We start from the raw sequence: 20,059 nt of genomic DNA on the forward strand, positions 1-20,059 counted from the left end.
ACGTGACCTAATTGTCTACGTTATCTGGTATCATACGAATCGGGATACATTGGCGTCACTCCAACCCGCCCGTCCCGCCATGGGTCACGTGGCTCTGTCACACAGGACAATACTGTCTCTCTGTCAATTCGCTTTGAATCCAATTACTTAGTTGTAAAGCAAGATACTAAGACCACTACTTATGGTTGGATAGAATTTAATATAACAGGGATCCCGAAAATCATTAAAATAATGCTTTTTCCTACATTTCAGCAAGAGATATACAATGTTTTATCATAATTTGTTGCCTGTATTTTAACTCGCGTTACATTTGAATGTTATATAATTATAATGCTTATATTTTAAATATAAATGACGAAACAGAGCGTCTAGAGATTTTCCTGGCTGTTCTTCTCGTTAAAAATTACATTCCAACCCGGTTTTAGCTTTCAATTAGATAATGTATCTTATCTTATAAATGACGATTCAAAAATAACCATTTTTTTCAGAGCAGTAGGCTCACCTGGTGGAAAGTGATCAGCACTGCTTCTGCAACATCAGGTGGGTTGCACGTGTAATACATAACTGAATACATTTTATGAGTTTTTAATACAGTTTGTTATATCAGTTGACGTTAATGCTAACTGTTTTACTCCTTAGAGTCGTGGCTTGATTGTAGTCATAGTCTTCTCAATAATGCTGAGATGATTGTGATTAGCACGCTTATATTTTGGTCGAATTTGCCTAAAAACTAAGAAAATCGTTCATTTAAATTACAGGAGTATTTCTTAGTACCATTCTCTCGATGTTCAGTTTTTATTGTCATTATTATATACATATTTGTACAAGCTGTTCCTATATGTATATAATAAAAAAAGTTATTGTTGTAGCTTAAGTTACTCCTTATTATATCAGCTATCTGCCAGTGAAATTCGCATCAAAATCGGTTCAGCCGTGCTAGAGATTAGCCGAAACAACAGACAGACAGACAGTTATTTTAATATTACAAACAGACACTCCAATTTTATTATATGTATAGATGTGTGTGTATGTTAGTGTGTGAGTGGGGGTGGAATTAAGACGTTGTAATTAAAGATCAGAAGACGCATTCGTATGTCTTTATGTGCACTATTCGTTAAATACCTAGCCTATATTTTATATATAAATGTATTGTACAAAACTTTAGAATCGCTAGAAAAATATAAAAGTAGATAGCGTGTATCTCCTACTTCAACTTAGGTCACCGTTACTTATCTTTACATTGCGTTACGTGTATACACTGCCAAGGGAAAATACTGTCTCTGTCCTCAAAAACTTCGAAGTCAATACAGTTAAATATTATATTAAATAGTTACATAAAACATAAGTCATGAAGCCACATAGTGAGATATGTTATAAAATATTACACTCCCTAGTATTTTGAGATATTTTTTTCATTAATTTATAATATATACTACAATGAGAATAAAAAATCACACAGTGCAGTTAAGATAATAAAATTAAAAAGATTATTATTTACTAGCTGAACCTGCTTACTCGCCCGAAATTTTTAAAACTATACTACGAAAATTTTCTACCCCGATTTCACCAACAAACCATACCAAATTTCATCGCAACCAGTTCAGTGGTTGAATAGATAACAGACAAAGTTACTTTTGCTTTTGTAATATATCGTATAGATTGCCTCATGTGCCCCTACATGCATATGCATATCTCTTGCCTCAATGGCCCCAAAAATGTGATACGTACCTGCTTACCCATTACAAATATTTACATACACGCGTCCCATTTCAATACGATTTTACTGATTCAATCACTCGTCAAATTAGATAAATGTTGTGAAGGTTCAATATTATTAGTAAATGTTACATAAATAACGAGTTTGAATTTTAATATGAAGGTATAAGCCATTAACCAAACCAAACTCAATGTTTTCAAACAAAATCAGGAAAATCTATAACAGGAATGGAAACTATTAGCCGAACTCTTTAAGCGAGGCCACTCGTCCTTTTCACCCTTTTAGTGAATAAATGAAATATAATGGATGAGTTTACGCATCGGATCCGGTCTTGAATCCCGAATAAGTTTAACTTTAATTTATATTACCCGATTTCGAATGCTTTTCGATGTTAGATTAAATTGTTTGCAAACATTTGTTCATGGGAAAGTTCATCGAAAAATTAAGACTAATGTTTACCTGACGAGATCAAACAATTACAGTCAGATATAACTAAATCATACGATTACAAAGGTTGTTTGTGTCATTGTGTATTGCATTTACTAGACTTAAGTGCGGACTAGATTTCAGATGATAGTTAATATTATCTAAAGTTAACCTATATTATACCTTATCAGTAGAATTTCTGCGAAAAATTTAGCTTGACTTGCTTGTATTTATTTTTAGTCTCAATTTTTTCTGTAACCTACAGTGTATCGTTTCCTTAAGTATGGGACATTGTTTGAATAACGCTATTCTCTATATTTTACGCTCGGGATCGAAACAAGAGGGCTATTATCAGCATTGGTGCGAGGCCTTCGTTACAAGGATGTTGCGATAAACCATCGTTTTTTATCTTATTAAGAGCTGGGATTTTCTCGAGAATTTAAACACTGGCAGTGTACTTGGACAAAAAATGTTTACTTCATTTCGTTTCGTTGAGACTTGAAAAGATTTATATAAGTCTACAGCGTCGGTGAGACGATAATGAAATAGAATTTCTAAGATAATTTTACGAACAGAAAAGTATTAGTTTGTTAAATTAATACCATAATTTTTTTAGACGTAATTAGAAGATTGCTGTTTTATAGACGGAGCATTTTTATGAAATTAGTAATGTTCTTTGTTAAAGTTTTGACAAGATTATGTAACATAAATGATTGCTAAGAAAGCAGAAAAGTTATTTGTTTGATATTCTGTAAACATAATTTGGTAAAGTCCAAACATTCCAAACATTATAAATCACTTATTCAGGTAGAATAAGTGATTTATAATGATTGGAATTCATTACCCTCCTTTTTTACCTTTCCACCATGAATTCCATTGTCTGCAATCAAGACGCTGACTACTGATTTCATTTACTCATCAAGAAGATTGTACACTTCTTGTATCGTGTACCCTGGTTTCGACTGCCAGTTTTTGATCATACTGATGTAACTCTGTCAAAGCTTCAAAGGCATAATATAATCTTAGGCAAAATCTGGTTATAATATATCAATTTTGAGGAGATTATTTTGCTTGATTTTTTTTAATATAATCAACGTGATCTTTATTATTGACAGAGTTGTATATTGTGTGAGGCAATGAGCAGTCAAAATTCATGTTTTTAATTAAACTGAAATATTCATCCCCGCGTCTACTTATACGGGCATTTATCTAAGGACAGAATTCTCGTAACAAAGGCCTCTCAGTCAGATTAAATTTCCGGCGGGTCCACTCCAGTGCTAGAATGTTCTTTATTACTCCGTTACAAAAGGCTTCACTGCTCTCCAGAATTAGAATCTCATTCATTCCCCTCTCGGTTTACTTTTGTCCACTTGCAGGTACTTGTTCCTATGGTCTTCCTCTTTTTAATTGTTTCTTCGCTCTCCACTTGATGTTCTGTTAAATTTATTGTATCTCTTAACTTTACGAGTTTTGCAACAAATGGTTTGCGCTTTACTGCACTAGGCGTTACCTGTCGCTGTGTGTGCTACGGTTATGTAATCTATATTATCGTTTCCAAAATCTATGGAATAAATCCTAACAAAATGTTCTTATTTAACATCATAGTTTAATGGTTTGCAAATTTTATTATCTAGTAAGTGATTATCCATTCTTTTTCGAAATGGTTTTTGACCATTTCCCTTGATTAAAAACTTGGAACTAAGCCAGGTCTAGCTGATTATTTTATTTATGCTCTTGCTATCTTAGTTATGGATATTAAATTTTTATAGCTATTAAAATAAAATCATATATTTTCGGACGTAAAAAAGTACAATCATGAAACCGTTGATCAATTATTTGTTTTTAATCTCATTATCATATGAATAACAAAACTAAGTCAAATAGCCTCAATTTAGGTCCTTAACCTATAGTGCTTTATAACAATAGTAATTAAATAATATTATTATAACCGGATGAAACAAAGAATGGTATTAAATAAGGAATAAATATCCAATAAAACGGGGCATCTTTATTTTGTCGTTTTATGGCGTGCGAGGGTTATATCCTCCCTGAATGAAGGCGTTACGCGCTACAATGTCGTTCAGAGAGTTTGGGACCCACAAGCCCTGCACAAACTGCCACTTAACACTTTATTAGGTTGCAATAAAACAAACATTTGCTATTCCGTATAATGGAATTGTATCGCGTAATTTATTTTTATTAGTATCTATCATGCGTAGTCTAATTTTATCGATTGGAATAATATTATTTAATTTATATGTATTCGATGTTTTGTATTGTCTAATTTATGTATAATTTGATTAATAAATCGTGCTTAGAAATAATTTAATATTAAGTAATTTCTGAACGTATTATGAAAGTATTGTGATATTTGGTATGGCTGGTCTGTGTGGAGAAAGAATTTGTTTATTGCTGCAACATATTCCAAGGTATAAAGAAAGGTTTCTCTTTAATATTGAATAACGGCACATCATATCATTTTTAATTTAATATTCCGAATAACATGAAATCGTTTATTAAATTATGGAACGAAACGAAAATCTTTATAAAATATCTTTATAAAATCTTTGTAAATAGAACGTTCGAGCAGCTTTGAAAGACGTTTATTAAAATATAAACCCTTTTATTAAATACTAACACCCCGTTAATACCCCACTGCTGGGTAAATGCCTTCTCCTTATGAAATAGATCTAAAGCTTATTACAATGCCGGTTGATAGATTCACACGTGGCAGAGTTACAGCCGACATATTGCCGTTGAACACGAGAGTATGCATGAAGCACCAGATGCATATATATAAATAAATAAAAATACAGCCTGGTGGCAGACGGACTGACGGATGGACAGCGGAGTATTTTAGTATCAGATTCCCGTCTTATCCTTTGGGTGCGGAACCCTAAAAATCTATGTTTTAATCAATGACGTATTCGATACGATATCACCCACCCAGCCATTCGAACGTGATTAATGAACAAGTACCCAAACAATCATAATTTATCCGTTTAATTGATATAAATATTGATAAATTATTACCAAAATACAAATCAGAATTCATATCTAAACAAAAATAAAGCACCGAAAATTCGCTTATTGATATCTGAACGTTACAGTTCGTTAGTTATAAAAATCAGAACAGCTCTAATTTCTTAGAAATCGCAACGGCGTGATATTCCTGAAATCTATATTATCTGTTAAAACAAGTCGGTAACTTTGACTGACATTAATCGCCATTGCTCCCCGTATGAAAACAAAGCCAACCTTATAAAAACGTTGATTTATAGTCAAACGTATCTGGTATCGTATAAACAGTGCAGTCATTGAATAAGACTTTTTAATTTGGTTGAATTTTACGATCCCATCCTACATCACACGTACTATGTTTATCATAATAAAATTATTTCGTAAATGACACACATAATACACCTAATTAAAGTGTACAGTTGAATTTAATTCGTGTAATAAGTTTGCAACCCACATCTCCAAGCTAGAAGCTACACATACCCGTCCTCTCTTTATAAATGAGCTGATTTCCATGTGTCTTGCTGATATTGCTTTTTCATCCGAGCTGACATTAGGCAAGTCTAAATAAGCCTTACTATTTTGCTTACCGCAACTTCCAAGAAGCTATTAAAAATCAATAAATAATCTTGTGTTTTAGTATCGGGGGTTTTTATCAAAATATATTTATTCAATTATTTACAAGTACAGCTGAAAAACCATGTGTACCATCTGTTCTATCCAATGTGAATTCTAGCGTAAGGAGCTGGCTAGCTTGATTTTGTCTTTTAAATATATATCTGACTCATTATAGCACGAATTCTTCTCTTTCATGGATTTGCTTGAGACAAACCAACATATGCTTTCAAAGATAATAATGTTAACTTCTTCTATTCGGTAGTAGGGTTTTGTGCAAGCCCGCCTGGGTAGGTACGAAACACTTATCAGATATTCTACCGCTAAACATCATTACTCAGTATTATTGTGTTAAGGTTTAAAGGGTAAGTGAGTCAGTGTAACTACAGGCGGAAACGACATAACCTCTTATTTCCAAAGGTTAGAGTTATTTTCTTTAGCAATTTTATGGAAAAAATTATAAGCAGCTGTAACTAACACTAAGATGGTATGACCCCTACATGACATCTTAGTTCCCATGATTAGTAGCGCATTGGCGATGTAAGGAATGGTTAATGGGCGGTGGTGACCGCTAACCACCAGGTGACCTATTTGCTCGTATATCGTATATATTAATAAAAAGGCATAATATTGATTTTTTGCTGAATATTTCTTAACAGGCGGTGCATTTAAAACGGAAAAATCGTTGGCTTTGATTAGTAGCGAGCGCTCTTCGCTCAAAGATATTCAGGAGCTAATGAGGCATCCGTGGATCATTCATCATGGAGAGTTGTTATGACTTTGATGATAAATAAGGGAAATAAACTTTTTAAGCAGGGAACTAGAACGCCACGTTTTTAGATATTTTACACGTATATTTTTGTATAACATTCGATGTTAAATTATGTTTATATTTAATGTTCTCATAACGTTTAACAAACATACATCATTGTCACAAATTTGCCAGACGTGGTATCTTTATTTTGTAATATCTATTGCGATATCTATTGCCTTATAAATTTTAAAGAGAGCCGAGATGGCCCAGTGGTTAGAACGCGTGCATCTTAAACGATGATTTCGGGTTCAAACCCAGGCAGGCACCACTGAATTTCATGTGCTTAATTTGTATTTATAATTCATCTCGTGGTCGGCGGTGAAGGAAAACATCGTGAGGAAACCTGCATGTGGCTAATTTCAACGAAATTCTGCTACATGTGTATTCCACCAACCCGCATTGGAGCAGCGTGGTGGAATATGCTCTTAGCCTTCTCCTCAAAGGGAGAGGAGGCCTTAGCCCAGCAGTGGAAAATTTACAGGCTACTAATGTAATAAAAAAAAATCTAGATATAAGGTTACAGATATTAAAACGGCAAGGTCATCAAACATATATTACACATACACACATATTGACACATCTTTTTTATTACATTAAAAAATTGAATTCTCAACGAAAAGTTTTTGAAGAAAAAAAACATGCTTAATTAGAGAAATTCTAACGAAATCTCAAGTAAATATTCTGCATGATAACTCTAATAATTATGATAATAAATACGTCTGAACGAATTTTCATTCGCAGCGCCCCATCTTAAAGGTCACCTTATCAAATGCACCGGAGACTTTGTAGTGTACCAGTGTCGTCATATTTCCTGTAAGTTATAGGTATCTAAAGGTAGTCAATACAGTAATATGTACAATTTGCCTTTAAAAATAATAGGCATTCACAAACGAAGTAATGATCAAATCCATGCTAGTAATTAATACCTAATATTATTAAACATTCAAATGTAATACTCCCTCTGCCGATCACAGAATATCCAATAATCACTGCTACTGTATACAGTATTAACCAGTTCAGTTGAAACACATTTTGTATTTTAGTGCTTGAAATAACGAAGCAAAATTTGTGATTATATGCAAAGCCACAGGTCATGTTAATTTTGTTGAAGTGGCGGGAGCTATGATGAACTAGCTCACATTAATACCTCGATGATTTCTACCATTAGTCAAATTGAGCCATATTTATATGGATATAGATCACTTGGCATCTTGTTTGTGTTTCTTATTAAGTACGGCTCTGTTTCATATCGTCCTTATTGTTTGTATTACTTAGAAATATCCATATGATGGAAATCGTAATGAATTATTTCGTATAGCTAACGTGACTTCGTGTAAAAGAACATGTGGAATTTGTATTTGTATGATGATAGTCGCCAAGGAAAATATAAATGGGGAAGTACCGTTGAGTTTTTATGACTTAATTCTTGTTTATAATTCAACTCATGCTCGCCCTTAAAGGCAAAGATCGCGAAGAAACGCCTACTTATCTGCATATGTAGGTAACATTCTGCCACGCGTAGTAGAGCTGCTTGCTAAAATAACCCATTAATGACGGCTTTTCCTCAGCAATGAAACATACAAGATAAGGAAAAAAATAAGTGATTTTAGGCTGTTTCTTGTTGTATTGCTGATAGTAGTGGTGTTTAATTTATCTACCGATATCGATAAGTACGAAGATTTCGTGGTACATTGAGAAATCAATCTAAATCAGTAAATATAATTAAAAAAATTTTTTTTTTTCTTCATTTCAATGATGTTTTTGTGTTTATTTTAATCTATAGTTGAAATATCAAAGTTAGAGTTTAAAACGAAATATGCAAACAGTCTGGTAGGTTATATAATATAATTAGGGTTGTAATCATTTGGATATTTACTTGATAAATATTTTTAAAAAAAAGTATGAAATTTCATATCGGATACGAAATTTCATACTATTTCAAATGAAATATTCGACCTTTTGAACCAAAAAAATAAAACGTACCTGTGATTAATTACGTACAAAATGTTCTGAAAAAAACAATTTTATCCATAGTTTCACGCCTACGCGTTTTTCAAAGCGCCTCATAATCGTTTTTCAAATTCATTTCTGGTATGTCGTTAAAAACACTACAATTATTTGTTGAAAATAAAACGATAAATTTTGGGATAAAACATTTTTAAGTAAGACAATATAAATTAAAATCTATTTGTAAGAATAGAAATAGACAAATTTAAGAATCTGTCTTCAAAATATAAAGAGATATAAAGAGGTTATATTAGATGCGCATGGCGGCGATTTTTGACCGTATTGTAAGGTAAAAAAAAGCAATTAAATTATTAATAGCGTTTTTTGTTTTTCGAAGACAGTTTTACTTTTATTTATTTAAATATTCTTGGTTAGTAAATAATAACATAATTGCAACAAGATCGTTCGAAGTTTGCCTGGATTTATATAGATATATATTTTTTAATAAATTATGTGTGATATTTTACTATAGTGTACCGTACATAATGATATACTTGATTTATAGTTATTTTATATATTATTCGATTATATTATAATAAATTGATCATGGCGCGATATTACAAGAGGCTTAACAGATATACTGTCAATTAGGGACTCGTAGAATGGTTGTGAGTTCGTTTTAATCACTCTATTCATAATAACCTGCCTCATTAATACTAATGGCATATTATCGACTATGACCAAAACGTTTTCAACAGCTTTTAATAGTTTTGTTTTGCTTTGTTAACCAAATATAATTTAATAATAAATTGTAATTTTTTAATAAAGTAAATATGCGGCCTGGTATTAAATATATGCACGCACACATATTAAAATAAAAGTGTACAAGTTAAAAAAAATGTGTATCTAACCAAAGGCACGGACAACTTGTCTGTGCAGACATAAAATACCAATATATAGCGTACTTATTGCATTCGTAGAGATAGCATTATGTAAAATACGAGCTGAGCTAAGAGAATAATATGTTTATTGGTATTTAAAAAAAAACTTGCACGTAGTAACCGAGGACGGATCAATATTTTTTTTTTAAGAGTTTATGAGAGAAGGATGCGCAGTTAATTGTCTAAGTATATTTGCAATCCTAGCACCTCTCAACAAATAAAAATATTTTTTAAACAGCAAACTTAGGGTTTAAACCAGCCGTGGGAAATTAAATATCTTATTAAATAGCTTTAAATTAAATTTTAATTAATATTTAATAATACGGTACGTTGTAAATACTTAATAGCTCTCATTAGGGTTTTTTTTGTCGACTTAAAGCCGATTTAAATGTATTTAACGTTATAAATAATACTTTACAAAGCGTATGTGTATGCTCAAGGCTTACCGAATTAACAGCCGTCATCACAACATGGACGTCGTCGCGCCGCTACGGCTACCAGTTCATTCTGAAACAAATTAACACATTACTCATATAATTACCTACATAAATGAAACCGCAAATTTACGTAGCCGAACGTATAATATGTACAACTCCACCCACTACACATACAATAAAAATGCCCATTGATGGAGAGTCATTAGCGTCAATCGTAAATTGAATTAGTCCAAAAGCAATATCGTAAATGCTTCTCAAAGCGGCTCGGCCTTGTTGACATCTCGGATGTGCGCTGACTCAATGCAGTCTCCGGCTACGACGCTCGCCTTACAGAACACAGTGGAAATTAATCTGCATAACACTCGAATATAGCCTGTAACACGTCGCGGTAAGATTCACAACGTTACGTCGTAAGCTGATAATAAGATACGTTGAGACAAATAGAATAGCCGCGTTCACAGTCAGTAGGGCAAACGTCCAAGTCCATTAATAAAATTGAATCAGACGAACATTCCGAGGCACAATATGTGCACGTGTGGGAATAAATAAAGACGCCGGAATGCCAGCGTACAGCGAAGCAAACGCCAGTAGTTGAATCTACTGGCATTATCACCGTCACTGGTAAATCTTCATGCCAGTGACGAGATTTTTAAAACAATGGCAATATTAAACGGTTTTACTATTAGATAAAACCTCGTCAGATTTGATGGACTATACATATATTATACATACATAAATTCACGTTTTGGTTCATCCCACTGGAATTATTACATGCAGCCACACAAACACATGTACAAGCATAGTGTTATTTATGTTGCTGACAATAGTTCCACGAATATCGTAAATAGAACTTTAACATATAATTATAATTTAGGGATTGTATGATCGTAAAGAACATTATATATGTGTGATATTTGAAGTTAGTTACTTCGTCAGGTATAACTATGGCACAGCCCTATTATGGTATAATTTACAACTTTTCTCCGTTCATTTCCAACTGTTTAATGTGAACAGGCAGTGTTCCATATTTCACTTTACTCTAGAAATTTAGCGCTTAATAATATTTCATTTCAGAATAATTGCTTAAAAGTCTACTTTCGAAAAATAGTTTGATTCTCATAACTTTATACAGGTTCAATAATATTATAGAATTCACTAATATATAAAATATATAGTTCACTAAGATAATTATCTTATAAAATTTTGATTTGGATTGCAATAAAGATGTTATTTTATACATTTAAGATTGAAGGATGTTCTTAAGTATATCGTGATATAGATGTATTTTGACTGAACTAGTGCTGTGTTACAATAAAGTAAAATTATCGATAAATCTATTAAAATTTTCATTGTTGACTATAGTTAATTTTAATCGATATTCAATAAGCTAGCATAAAGGTTTATAACGTATTAATACTGAAGCTAGCGAGACACAGGTGATCAAACGGAAAAATCTGTGCCAAAAATAATGACCTACTGACGCCGTAATAATTAGTTTACACCAAAAATAATGAGCTAAAATTATCAGAGGCGAATTTTAATACTCTTTCGTGAAAGGCTGCGTAAGAATTAATTGTTATCCACCTGCCGTCAAATTAGTGTTATTAATCGTGTAATCTCGCCTTTGTGTTACGAATAATGATGAATTACTATTTTCATCAAAATGAGCGCAACATATTTAAAAAATCATTTGTTACGAGACTTAAGCTTTTCCTGAACTCGTGACAGAATAATATGATGTATGGGTTTAGAAAAAGACGTTTCTTTTTCTATATGATATAAAATGGATCGATATTAACATAGTTTGCCTTTTTGAAATTTCTCGTACTAATACTATAAAATTTGAATGGACAAATGTTTGTTACTCAATTACGCCAAAACGGCTGAACGCATTTGAATAAAATTTGGTAAAAGTGTAGATTATAGTTTGGAATAGCACATAGATTACTTTAATCTCAACACCTGCATCCTCCTCTCTAGTGGAACTACTTAAAATTTATATTTATTTGTATATCCTTACAACACTGACAATAATATCCTAGTAGGACAACGATTAAGTCTGAAATATAACGATAACTCTTGATAAACTCGTGATATGAGTATCTAACTCCAAATTAAAAGCAGATCCTAATTTATGAAGAGGCTTGTTTACACCTATAAGATATTTTAAAATAAATATATAAAAAACCTTTCAAAAAACAAGCTTTCATTTATTTATGTTGGGTTAAGTAGACGAAGAGTACCTGTTATCATCTTTTGGCACTGTGGTACAATATTTTTCCATTATCATCGAAGCTACATGTTATTTATTTCAAATTATTATAATATTAGCTCAATTGGAACATGAAATCGGTAAAAACTAGAATAAAATTGTCTAAAAATTAATTTTAGAACGAATTCAATTTAGTATACTCTTGTATAGACACCAGCACTGTGTGTGAAAAATTTCACTAATCAGTTCCAATATTGAACCCACACATACTAACAGGTGAAGTTAAATAAATGCGTCTGCGGATTTTGCGGAGCCAAAAGATTTTCGTTGATATATAACACCCACAGTTTGACGTAGAAAACGTTACGTTACTCGTATGATAACAAATAAAGATATTATTTCTGTATGGAATTGGAGTTCTCAATGTCATTGGATGCTCTGAGCTAAGACGAAGGAGTCGCCGTGTTTTCAGGGTTGATCCGAATGTTCGAGTTTGACAATGCCTTGTAAATCTTCAAGCCTTGAATGTCATTGAAATTCAAATGAAGGATTTACCTTTTGAGCTATTTGTATAATAAACGGACATAATACAGTAATGGTTAATAGAAGTAAGGAAGGCCTCCTCCTACACTCAGTCCTAGTCTATTTCAATCGAAGTATAAATAAAGATTTAAAAAAACCTTAGATTTACGTATTTTATTCAATTTGCAAATAACTCGAGTATATTGTACACCACTAAGAGTTTTTGATTAATATATATATTTATTTATAATAAAATACACTTAACTACTTATATTAACTTTCATTTTCCTTCCAAAGTTGTGATAAGAGTTTCGACGACTATAAAAACGCTAGTTTTTCGGAAATCTTATTTATTAATAGCGTAAGCCGATTTTTGTCCCAGTGATTATGGTAGCTGTACATAAAATATCGGTTATAGTCTCATTTTGAAGAACTCCGGTCGTAGATGTGCAGATAAATAAAGAGGATTGTTGATTGAATCTTACTAAATTGTTATAATTTAACAAATAATTAATTTTGGACGGCGGAAATAATTAAAAATGTTAACAAAATTTAAGTAAATTGCTATCAACAAACTCCAATTCTAACTGAACTAATGTATACTATTTGTCATTAAGAATTTCATTTAAATAAGGTTTCATAATTTTGGCGCTGAATGTAGATGAGTGACTTGCAGTTTACAATGAAACGAAATCAAAACAAAACCTGTCATAGGTTGCGAAATTCCTGAAAAATCTTTTGAATAAACGCAAAATTTCGCGGGAGATCTACTAGACCAATACAAATATCATAAAGTAAAACTTTGATTAGCAAGTCCACCAATGATATCACGTCATTTCGCTGTCAAATATTGTTTATTTGTTTTTTGTCCTCTTTGGTTTGGAAATGGGCTTAGTATTTATTTCACCACGATTCTTCAATTCAAGACGGTGAATAGATGTAAGAAAGATTTCAGATACATGAAAATTTTTATTCACTGTCGATCGAATATATTTTTTAAATTAGTATAACATTTTGTTATTTTTATATTATTGACCTGACCTAAATTTGTTTTTATATAAAGTAAATACCGATAGAAGCCATTAAATATAATTTACTTTTAAATCTGTTTGAACTGATAAAAAATATATTTTGTACAAATAAATAATAATTTTCACTTGACTCTACATGTAAGCTACATGTAGCCAACATTTTACAAAAAAAAAAGTCCGATAAATTGGAGCCAACCGGAGGGCACATCACAACTCATTTCATTTAGTTGTAACATACCAAGTACTATTTAAATTCGTTCAATGCTAAAAAATACACGGCCAAAATACGAATTACTCAGTTCAGAAGTCTAAACAAATAAAGCTCCCTTACATAACACGATAAACTCACACATTTACGAGTCCACATAACAAGCATTATACTTAATACACAATTTATATATCCCTTCATAAATTACAACACAAATATGCATAAAGATATTTAAATTTAAAATATGACCAACCTTAACAACTCAAATAAGAGTCGCCCGATGTCGTATGAAAAATAAAATAAAAATATTATAAAATAAAGACAAAGCGTTGAGTTTATGAAGCGCGCCCATCATTTTTATCACTTTGCTTGAAAAACTTTAATAAAATGGAGACACGGCGGCGCAGGTGAGATATTACATTTTTATGTGCAGCTTGTATTTAATATTTCATTTTATATAAAGACATATACAATAGTAGATATGAACAACGAATGAATTGTATACGACCAGCTTTCATTTATAAAATTGGATATTTGAGACTTGTACTCGAACATGTATATTGTACATGCAGTATGTGTGTAGAACTGTGTATATGTACTGTACATATGCGTTTTAAAAATATTTTACAATTATATTTAAGCCGGCTATGGTACATGTTTTTTGTTATTGAAATTCAAACATTACAGAGTTCTTCTTTGTTTTGTGTTGGTCATTTTTACAGTATTGCTGTGTCCCGCTTGGAAGGATGAGTGAGTCAATGTAACGATACTATGGGATATAATATCTTGGCTTCCAAGGACGTATGCAAACATAAACATAAATTGTTCGTGTAATAATAAATATGAACTAATAGGACAATCACATAACTATTTACAACTTAATTTTACTATGCTCAATGTATTTACATAAAAATGTACAAATCGGACTAAGCATTCAACATTAATAGGACGTTGAACTTTAGGAAGAACGTCGTAAAGTATTATATAAGAAGTATAAAAAGGATGGAGTAGTTTGGTACGGGCGAACAAAATATGGAATAGGGAAACTTCGTCTAGTTCTAGTAGAGTGATATCTAACCCAATTTTTATAGGTGGATGGAACATACACGTTCAAGTCGTAAATGACATTCATTTGAGAGGACACCTTGGAATGTCTGGTTATAGATATGCATAAAATCTACTTTTAAATTTTCATGAAACTTTCCAAACAGATTGTCCAGTGGTTAGGAAGCGTTCATTAACCCATGATCGCGGGTTTAAATCTAAGCCGTCACCATTAAATTTCATTTGCTTAATTTGTATTCATCCCGTGCTCTACGGTGAAAAACAAACACAAGTAAACCTGAATGTTCAAAAATTCAATAAAATTTCACCACATGTGTATACACCAAAGCGAATTGAAGCCTTCTACTTTAAGGGTCAGGGCATCTTCGCAGCGAGACATTTTCAGCATATTACTTTGCTTTATTCCAAACAGAGTTCGCGAATTTATACAGATTTCATTAGAGCACACAATTCCTAAATTGAATTTTTAAAATATTCAGTACAAACACTAAAAACTAAATCTTTAGTTATTTGATAAAATAAACTGATTATAATGATAAAGGTACAAATGAAGACTTGTTTGACTTTGTTTGTTTGAAATTAGTATCAGTGAAAGAATTTATAAATAAAAGAACAGATTCTTTTAATATAGAGATGTTTGTAATGAGAGGGAAAAATCATATTACAAGATAGTACGAAGTATGAATGAAAGGAAAAGATTTACTTTTTAGATTCAAACTTCAAGTCATCAAAAATGTTTTTCTTTTTTAAATATGACGATTTATATAAATCTTTTGAAAAATACATCACAAACGCCAATTTAAAATTGACCAACGTTTAAAACAACGCTGTGAATAAAATTATAGAACAAAGAGAAAAAAACGGGGAAAGACAACTACAAATATTCAGTAAAAAATTATATTTTCAGCTTTAAAAATCCATTCTCGCAGAGATTTTGTTTAAATGACAATAAAATAAACGATAGAAAAAGCCTGCGAACAAACCGCCGTGAGGCAAATAGCCAAACCATTAATAAAATTGAATTAGTGTCGTATTGGCCGACAATACTCGGTCACCGGACAGAGCGCTTGATAAATCTTTCAAACCGAATCAAATCAAAACATTGGCCTCCACAACAATAGAACAATGGCCAATTTACTAACGAGTCTTTTGACTGGTTTTTGGCGCGGAAAGATGGAGTTTGTGTACTTTCATGTTTTACAACGAATATTGAAAGCCGATTGTATTTTCAATCTTTTTTAGATACAATAATCATGATATACGGATCCCTTTTGTGATTGTAAACTTATTTGTGCATCTCCAAAGCCCTGAAAAACGTAGTCTTTGATGTCAACTATCAAATGTTTTTTGTTATTTTTTGGTCTTAGAGTTAACAACGATTCTTGATGTCATTTATAGGGATTAAAGGTAATAAAATCCTTTACTAAATACATCACAACAAAGAAGCAATCCACTTACTTTTTAATTTATAGGTATAAAGCTATAGATCATTTATATAGTATATCAATAATATGTACCCTTATAAATTACACATTATATTTTAGCAGTCGAATAAAAGCAATGGAGTTTCACTGCGAGATAGAATCAGCAATGTTGAAATCTGTAGGCGAACCAAAGTAACCGACCGAATAGTCCGAAGGAATGTTCAATTGAAGTGGCGCGGTACATCACTAGCAAAACTGACCGCCACAAGGGCCAAAAGGATCTCAGTTCTCAAAGGGAAGATGCAGTGTGGGCAGACTCCTTCAAGTTGGAACGAAGATCTTGTAAGGGTTGCGGGAAAGCGTTGGATGCGGAGAGAGAAACATCAGGCGTAGTGAAAATTCTTGCAGGATGACGTTGATATTGTAAATTCATGTAAGTGTCAACAACAAATATTTAAATTACCAAATCCATCAGATTAACGCAACAGGACCAACACAAACAAAGAGATATTCATTAAATTTCAAAACATCAAAACCGACAGAAGTGGTCCTGGTGTGAATACATATACTGATCTTGCTTACAAATATATGTATGTATATGATAGTTATGGCAATCGATTAACCAATATAGAATTTGTTATAATACGATCTCATTCCTCTAAAACCCTCCCAACTCAAAAATATACGTACAAAACATCCATGCTAATCGGTCAAACATTGTCGAAGTGAATTAATTTCAAATAGAAATACCATCAAACATTTTTTTGTAAATAATTAATCATTTTTATATTTACATTTCATGTATGAGATGAAATAAAACATTGTTGAGGAAGCTTACATTCATTATAATAAACTCTATGTAATATACCTCAATATGAGTTATTCAATTTTGATTTGATCCATAATTTTATAAAATATATTTAAGGCCAAAGTTAAAAACGTGCCAAACGGTATTTTCATGTGATTAACTTGTGTTTAAATTCTCGTGAAAGAAAATATCATGAGAAAACCTGCAGGAAAATCTACTCCAAGCCAGTTCTCAACAGGAAAAGCGTCCTGTCCCAAAATTATGACATTTATAGACTTTACTTTATAACATAAATAACTACTAAACTTCGTGATAAGGCTTTGTGCAAGTCTGGGTAGGTATCATCCAATCATCATATAATCTACCGCCAAACAGCAATTCCGTTTGTTGTGGTTTAAAGATAATTACCATGATAATTACAATAATAACAATACAATAATAATAAAACGATAATTACAATAATAACCATGTCTATGGGCCGCTTACCAGGTGGACCATTTACCAGATGGACTACTGAAATGAAATTTAAAAAAATTCAATATCAATCATGAATACATTTTCTTATGGTCTTTCTTTCTAAAAAGAAATAGACTAAGTAACTAAAACTTTTTCAGTGTAAATAATAAAAACGCGTTTATACTGGTGTAACATCTCGTAACAGGAAGGTCGAGACTCGGCGCCGCTTCGATGGGAGACTGTTCGAGGTCTGTTTATTCCACAATAAAACATTGTTTTACAACCAACATCGCCATTCCATGTTCCACAATGCGTAAACAATTTTCACTTCTTCCTCAATAAAGAAACAAGCATCGATATCATTATACTTGATTACTGATTGGCAAGAGAACGTTGACGCGCCGATAAATAATAATATACTCGTGACTTATGTCTTCCGCTTTCGATCATGGTTTGTTTATTTGATCTTACATAATTGACGTACTTCATAAATTAATTGGCTACTAACTACGATAATGGTGTTGTTGTGATGTTACAGATACAAAATTTAGTTACTGAATACAATGGTACTAATTATTTTGAAAACAGTCAGCAATTTGGCAACACTGACAAGCATGTTATAATTTTTAGCGTAACGGTTGAAAAAGAGATAGCAATATTTTTGCATCCATCCATCAGACTTTAAAAGTACTGGGCTACTGGATATATACTTTCCTTAGTTGGGGTCAGACGGACCTGTGTGTTTAGGATCGTCGATCCATCCGGTCTGGAGTTATCCTGTGCTCCTTTGTCAGATTCGTGTTCTGCTTTCGGAAACTATTCTGATAACTAATGACGACATTTGTTATCAGAATAGTTTATTATATACATTAGCCTAACTTTTTTTTAAAGTATAGTAGCAATGCCCAGAATCAATTAAGAAATTATTATTATTCCTATTTATCCCTCCTTTTAAGTTCATCGTTTGTGTAATATTATTAGGATTGGGGGAAGACAATAGCGCGGCCAGTAAACCAATGCCAACCCTTTTGACTCCTAAAAACTATTGACAGTCAAGCTTGCTATTTTTAGTCATGTGAAATACTCTACATTTAAAAAATGTGCATCGCTGACCACCATCTTTAAGATTTCATTAAAAGTTAAGTAGTAGCATTAAATAACTGCTTTGCGAAAAATCTCCTCTGAGTTATTGGAGAAGATTATAAGCTTATCTCAAAATGATTTTAATAATTTATATGTAAATAGTCATATATGATTTAACATTCATTAATTATAATTAATTTAAATTAAAAATGATATATTTTTAGCTATTATAATAAGTAATAAAACAGTATTGAATTACTGTGGAAATAAAAGGTTAACGGAATGTTCTGTGAATTAAAATTGAAAATTACGTTTAGAGGTTTCATTTTAATTCCCCGACCAGTCATGGATCATACATGTGCTAAAAAAAAAATATTCAATTCCTATTATTATTGATTTGTGTTATATATTCTGTAAGTTTATATGACTTCATTTTATATAATCCTTACAATCCTAAAATGGAAAGACGAGTGCAAAATTGCTATAGGTACACTTTTGTTTGCAGTTTTAATAATATGCAAGACATTTCATTATTTTTATAAAACCATTATTTTCAAAATGATTGATTTGTATACACTTTGCTACAACCCCGTAGCATAGATTGAAACTATATTCTACAACATTTGTAACATCGCGTGTTCAGCCCAAATAAAGTTCTCTACATTAGGCACATAAAATTGCCAGACAAGCGCATGTTTCGTACACGGAAAATTCAAGCTTGCGGATGTAAACGGTAATTTACGATTTACAAGGCTTGTTATAGTTTAGAATTGTGATATTTAATTTGTATTTCGAAGTACATAATTTGGTCGAAGTATATTTTTCGATTACAAAAGATTTGGAGGTTTTTTTGTAATGTGACACGTCATTTCTTTTATGGCGGTTTGTTTAATAATTTTTTTTTGCTTTAAATCTGATATTTTCGTGGCTTAAACGAAACGTAATATTATATTTTTAATGTAGTCTCTATACAACAACAAAATTCGATATTTATTTAGACGCTTAGTAACACGAAAATTAATTACCGAAAATACTTTATATTTACGCTACAAAAACAAACCTTCTATTTCTCTGCCGTCTTCTGATAATTAAGCATGTTGAGGGGTTTCCTAAGCACCAACCTTAAGCCCCTCTGGACGTGATTCTTGCAGGTAGGGGGGAGTTTTTGTGAAAGATTTCTCTAATGTCGTTCACAGTCGGCTTCTAAGAGTATTTCTTCGTAGTAAAGTAAAATTTCTTTTGAAGATAGTGTATTTTAAGATATTTATTTGAACAAAGGAAAGTCTATGAAATTATATATTTTTTAGTTGAAATCATAAACTAAGTCTATAAATA

At 31.8% G+C, this 20,059-nt stretch overlaps 1 protein-coding gene across 4 annotated transcripts in view; it reads right to left on the reverse strand.

Annotated features, from left to right (window-relative positions):
* Positions 1 to 20,059, reverse strand: part of LOC125071082 (zinc finger protein 541) — a 243,853-nt gene that overhangs the window by 165,970 nt on the left and 57,824 nt on the right. For 3 of the 4 annotated variants that reach the window (XM_047681174.1, XM_047681173.1, XM_047681171.1), the window contains exon 2: positions 9,925 to 9,985. In XM_047681174.1, coding sequence (XP_047537130.1) covers positions 9,925 to 9,942 — 18 coding nt within the window. In that variant the 5' untranslated portion in view covers positions 9,943 to 9,985. Of the gene's footprint in view, positions 1 to 9,924; positions 9,986 to 10,089; positions 10,162 to 20,059 lie in introns of those variants that run through there. The other variant, XM_047681172.1, reaches the window with a different exon arrangement.

Source organism: Vanessa atalanta, chromosome 18, assembly GCF_905147765.1.
Source record: "Vanessa atalanta chromosome 18, ilVanAtal1.2, whole genome shotgun sequence".
Taxonomy (NCBI): domain Eukaryota; kingdom Metazoa; phylum Arthropoda; class Insecta; order Lepidoptera; family Nymphalidae; genus Vanessa; species Vanessa atalanta.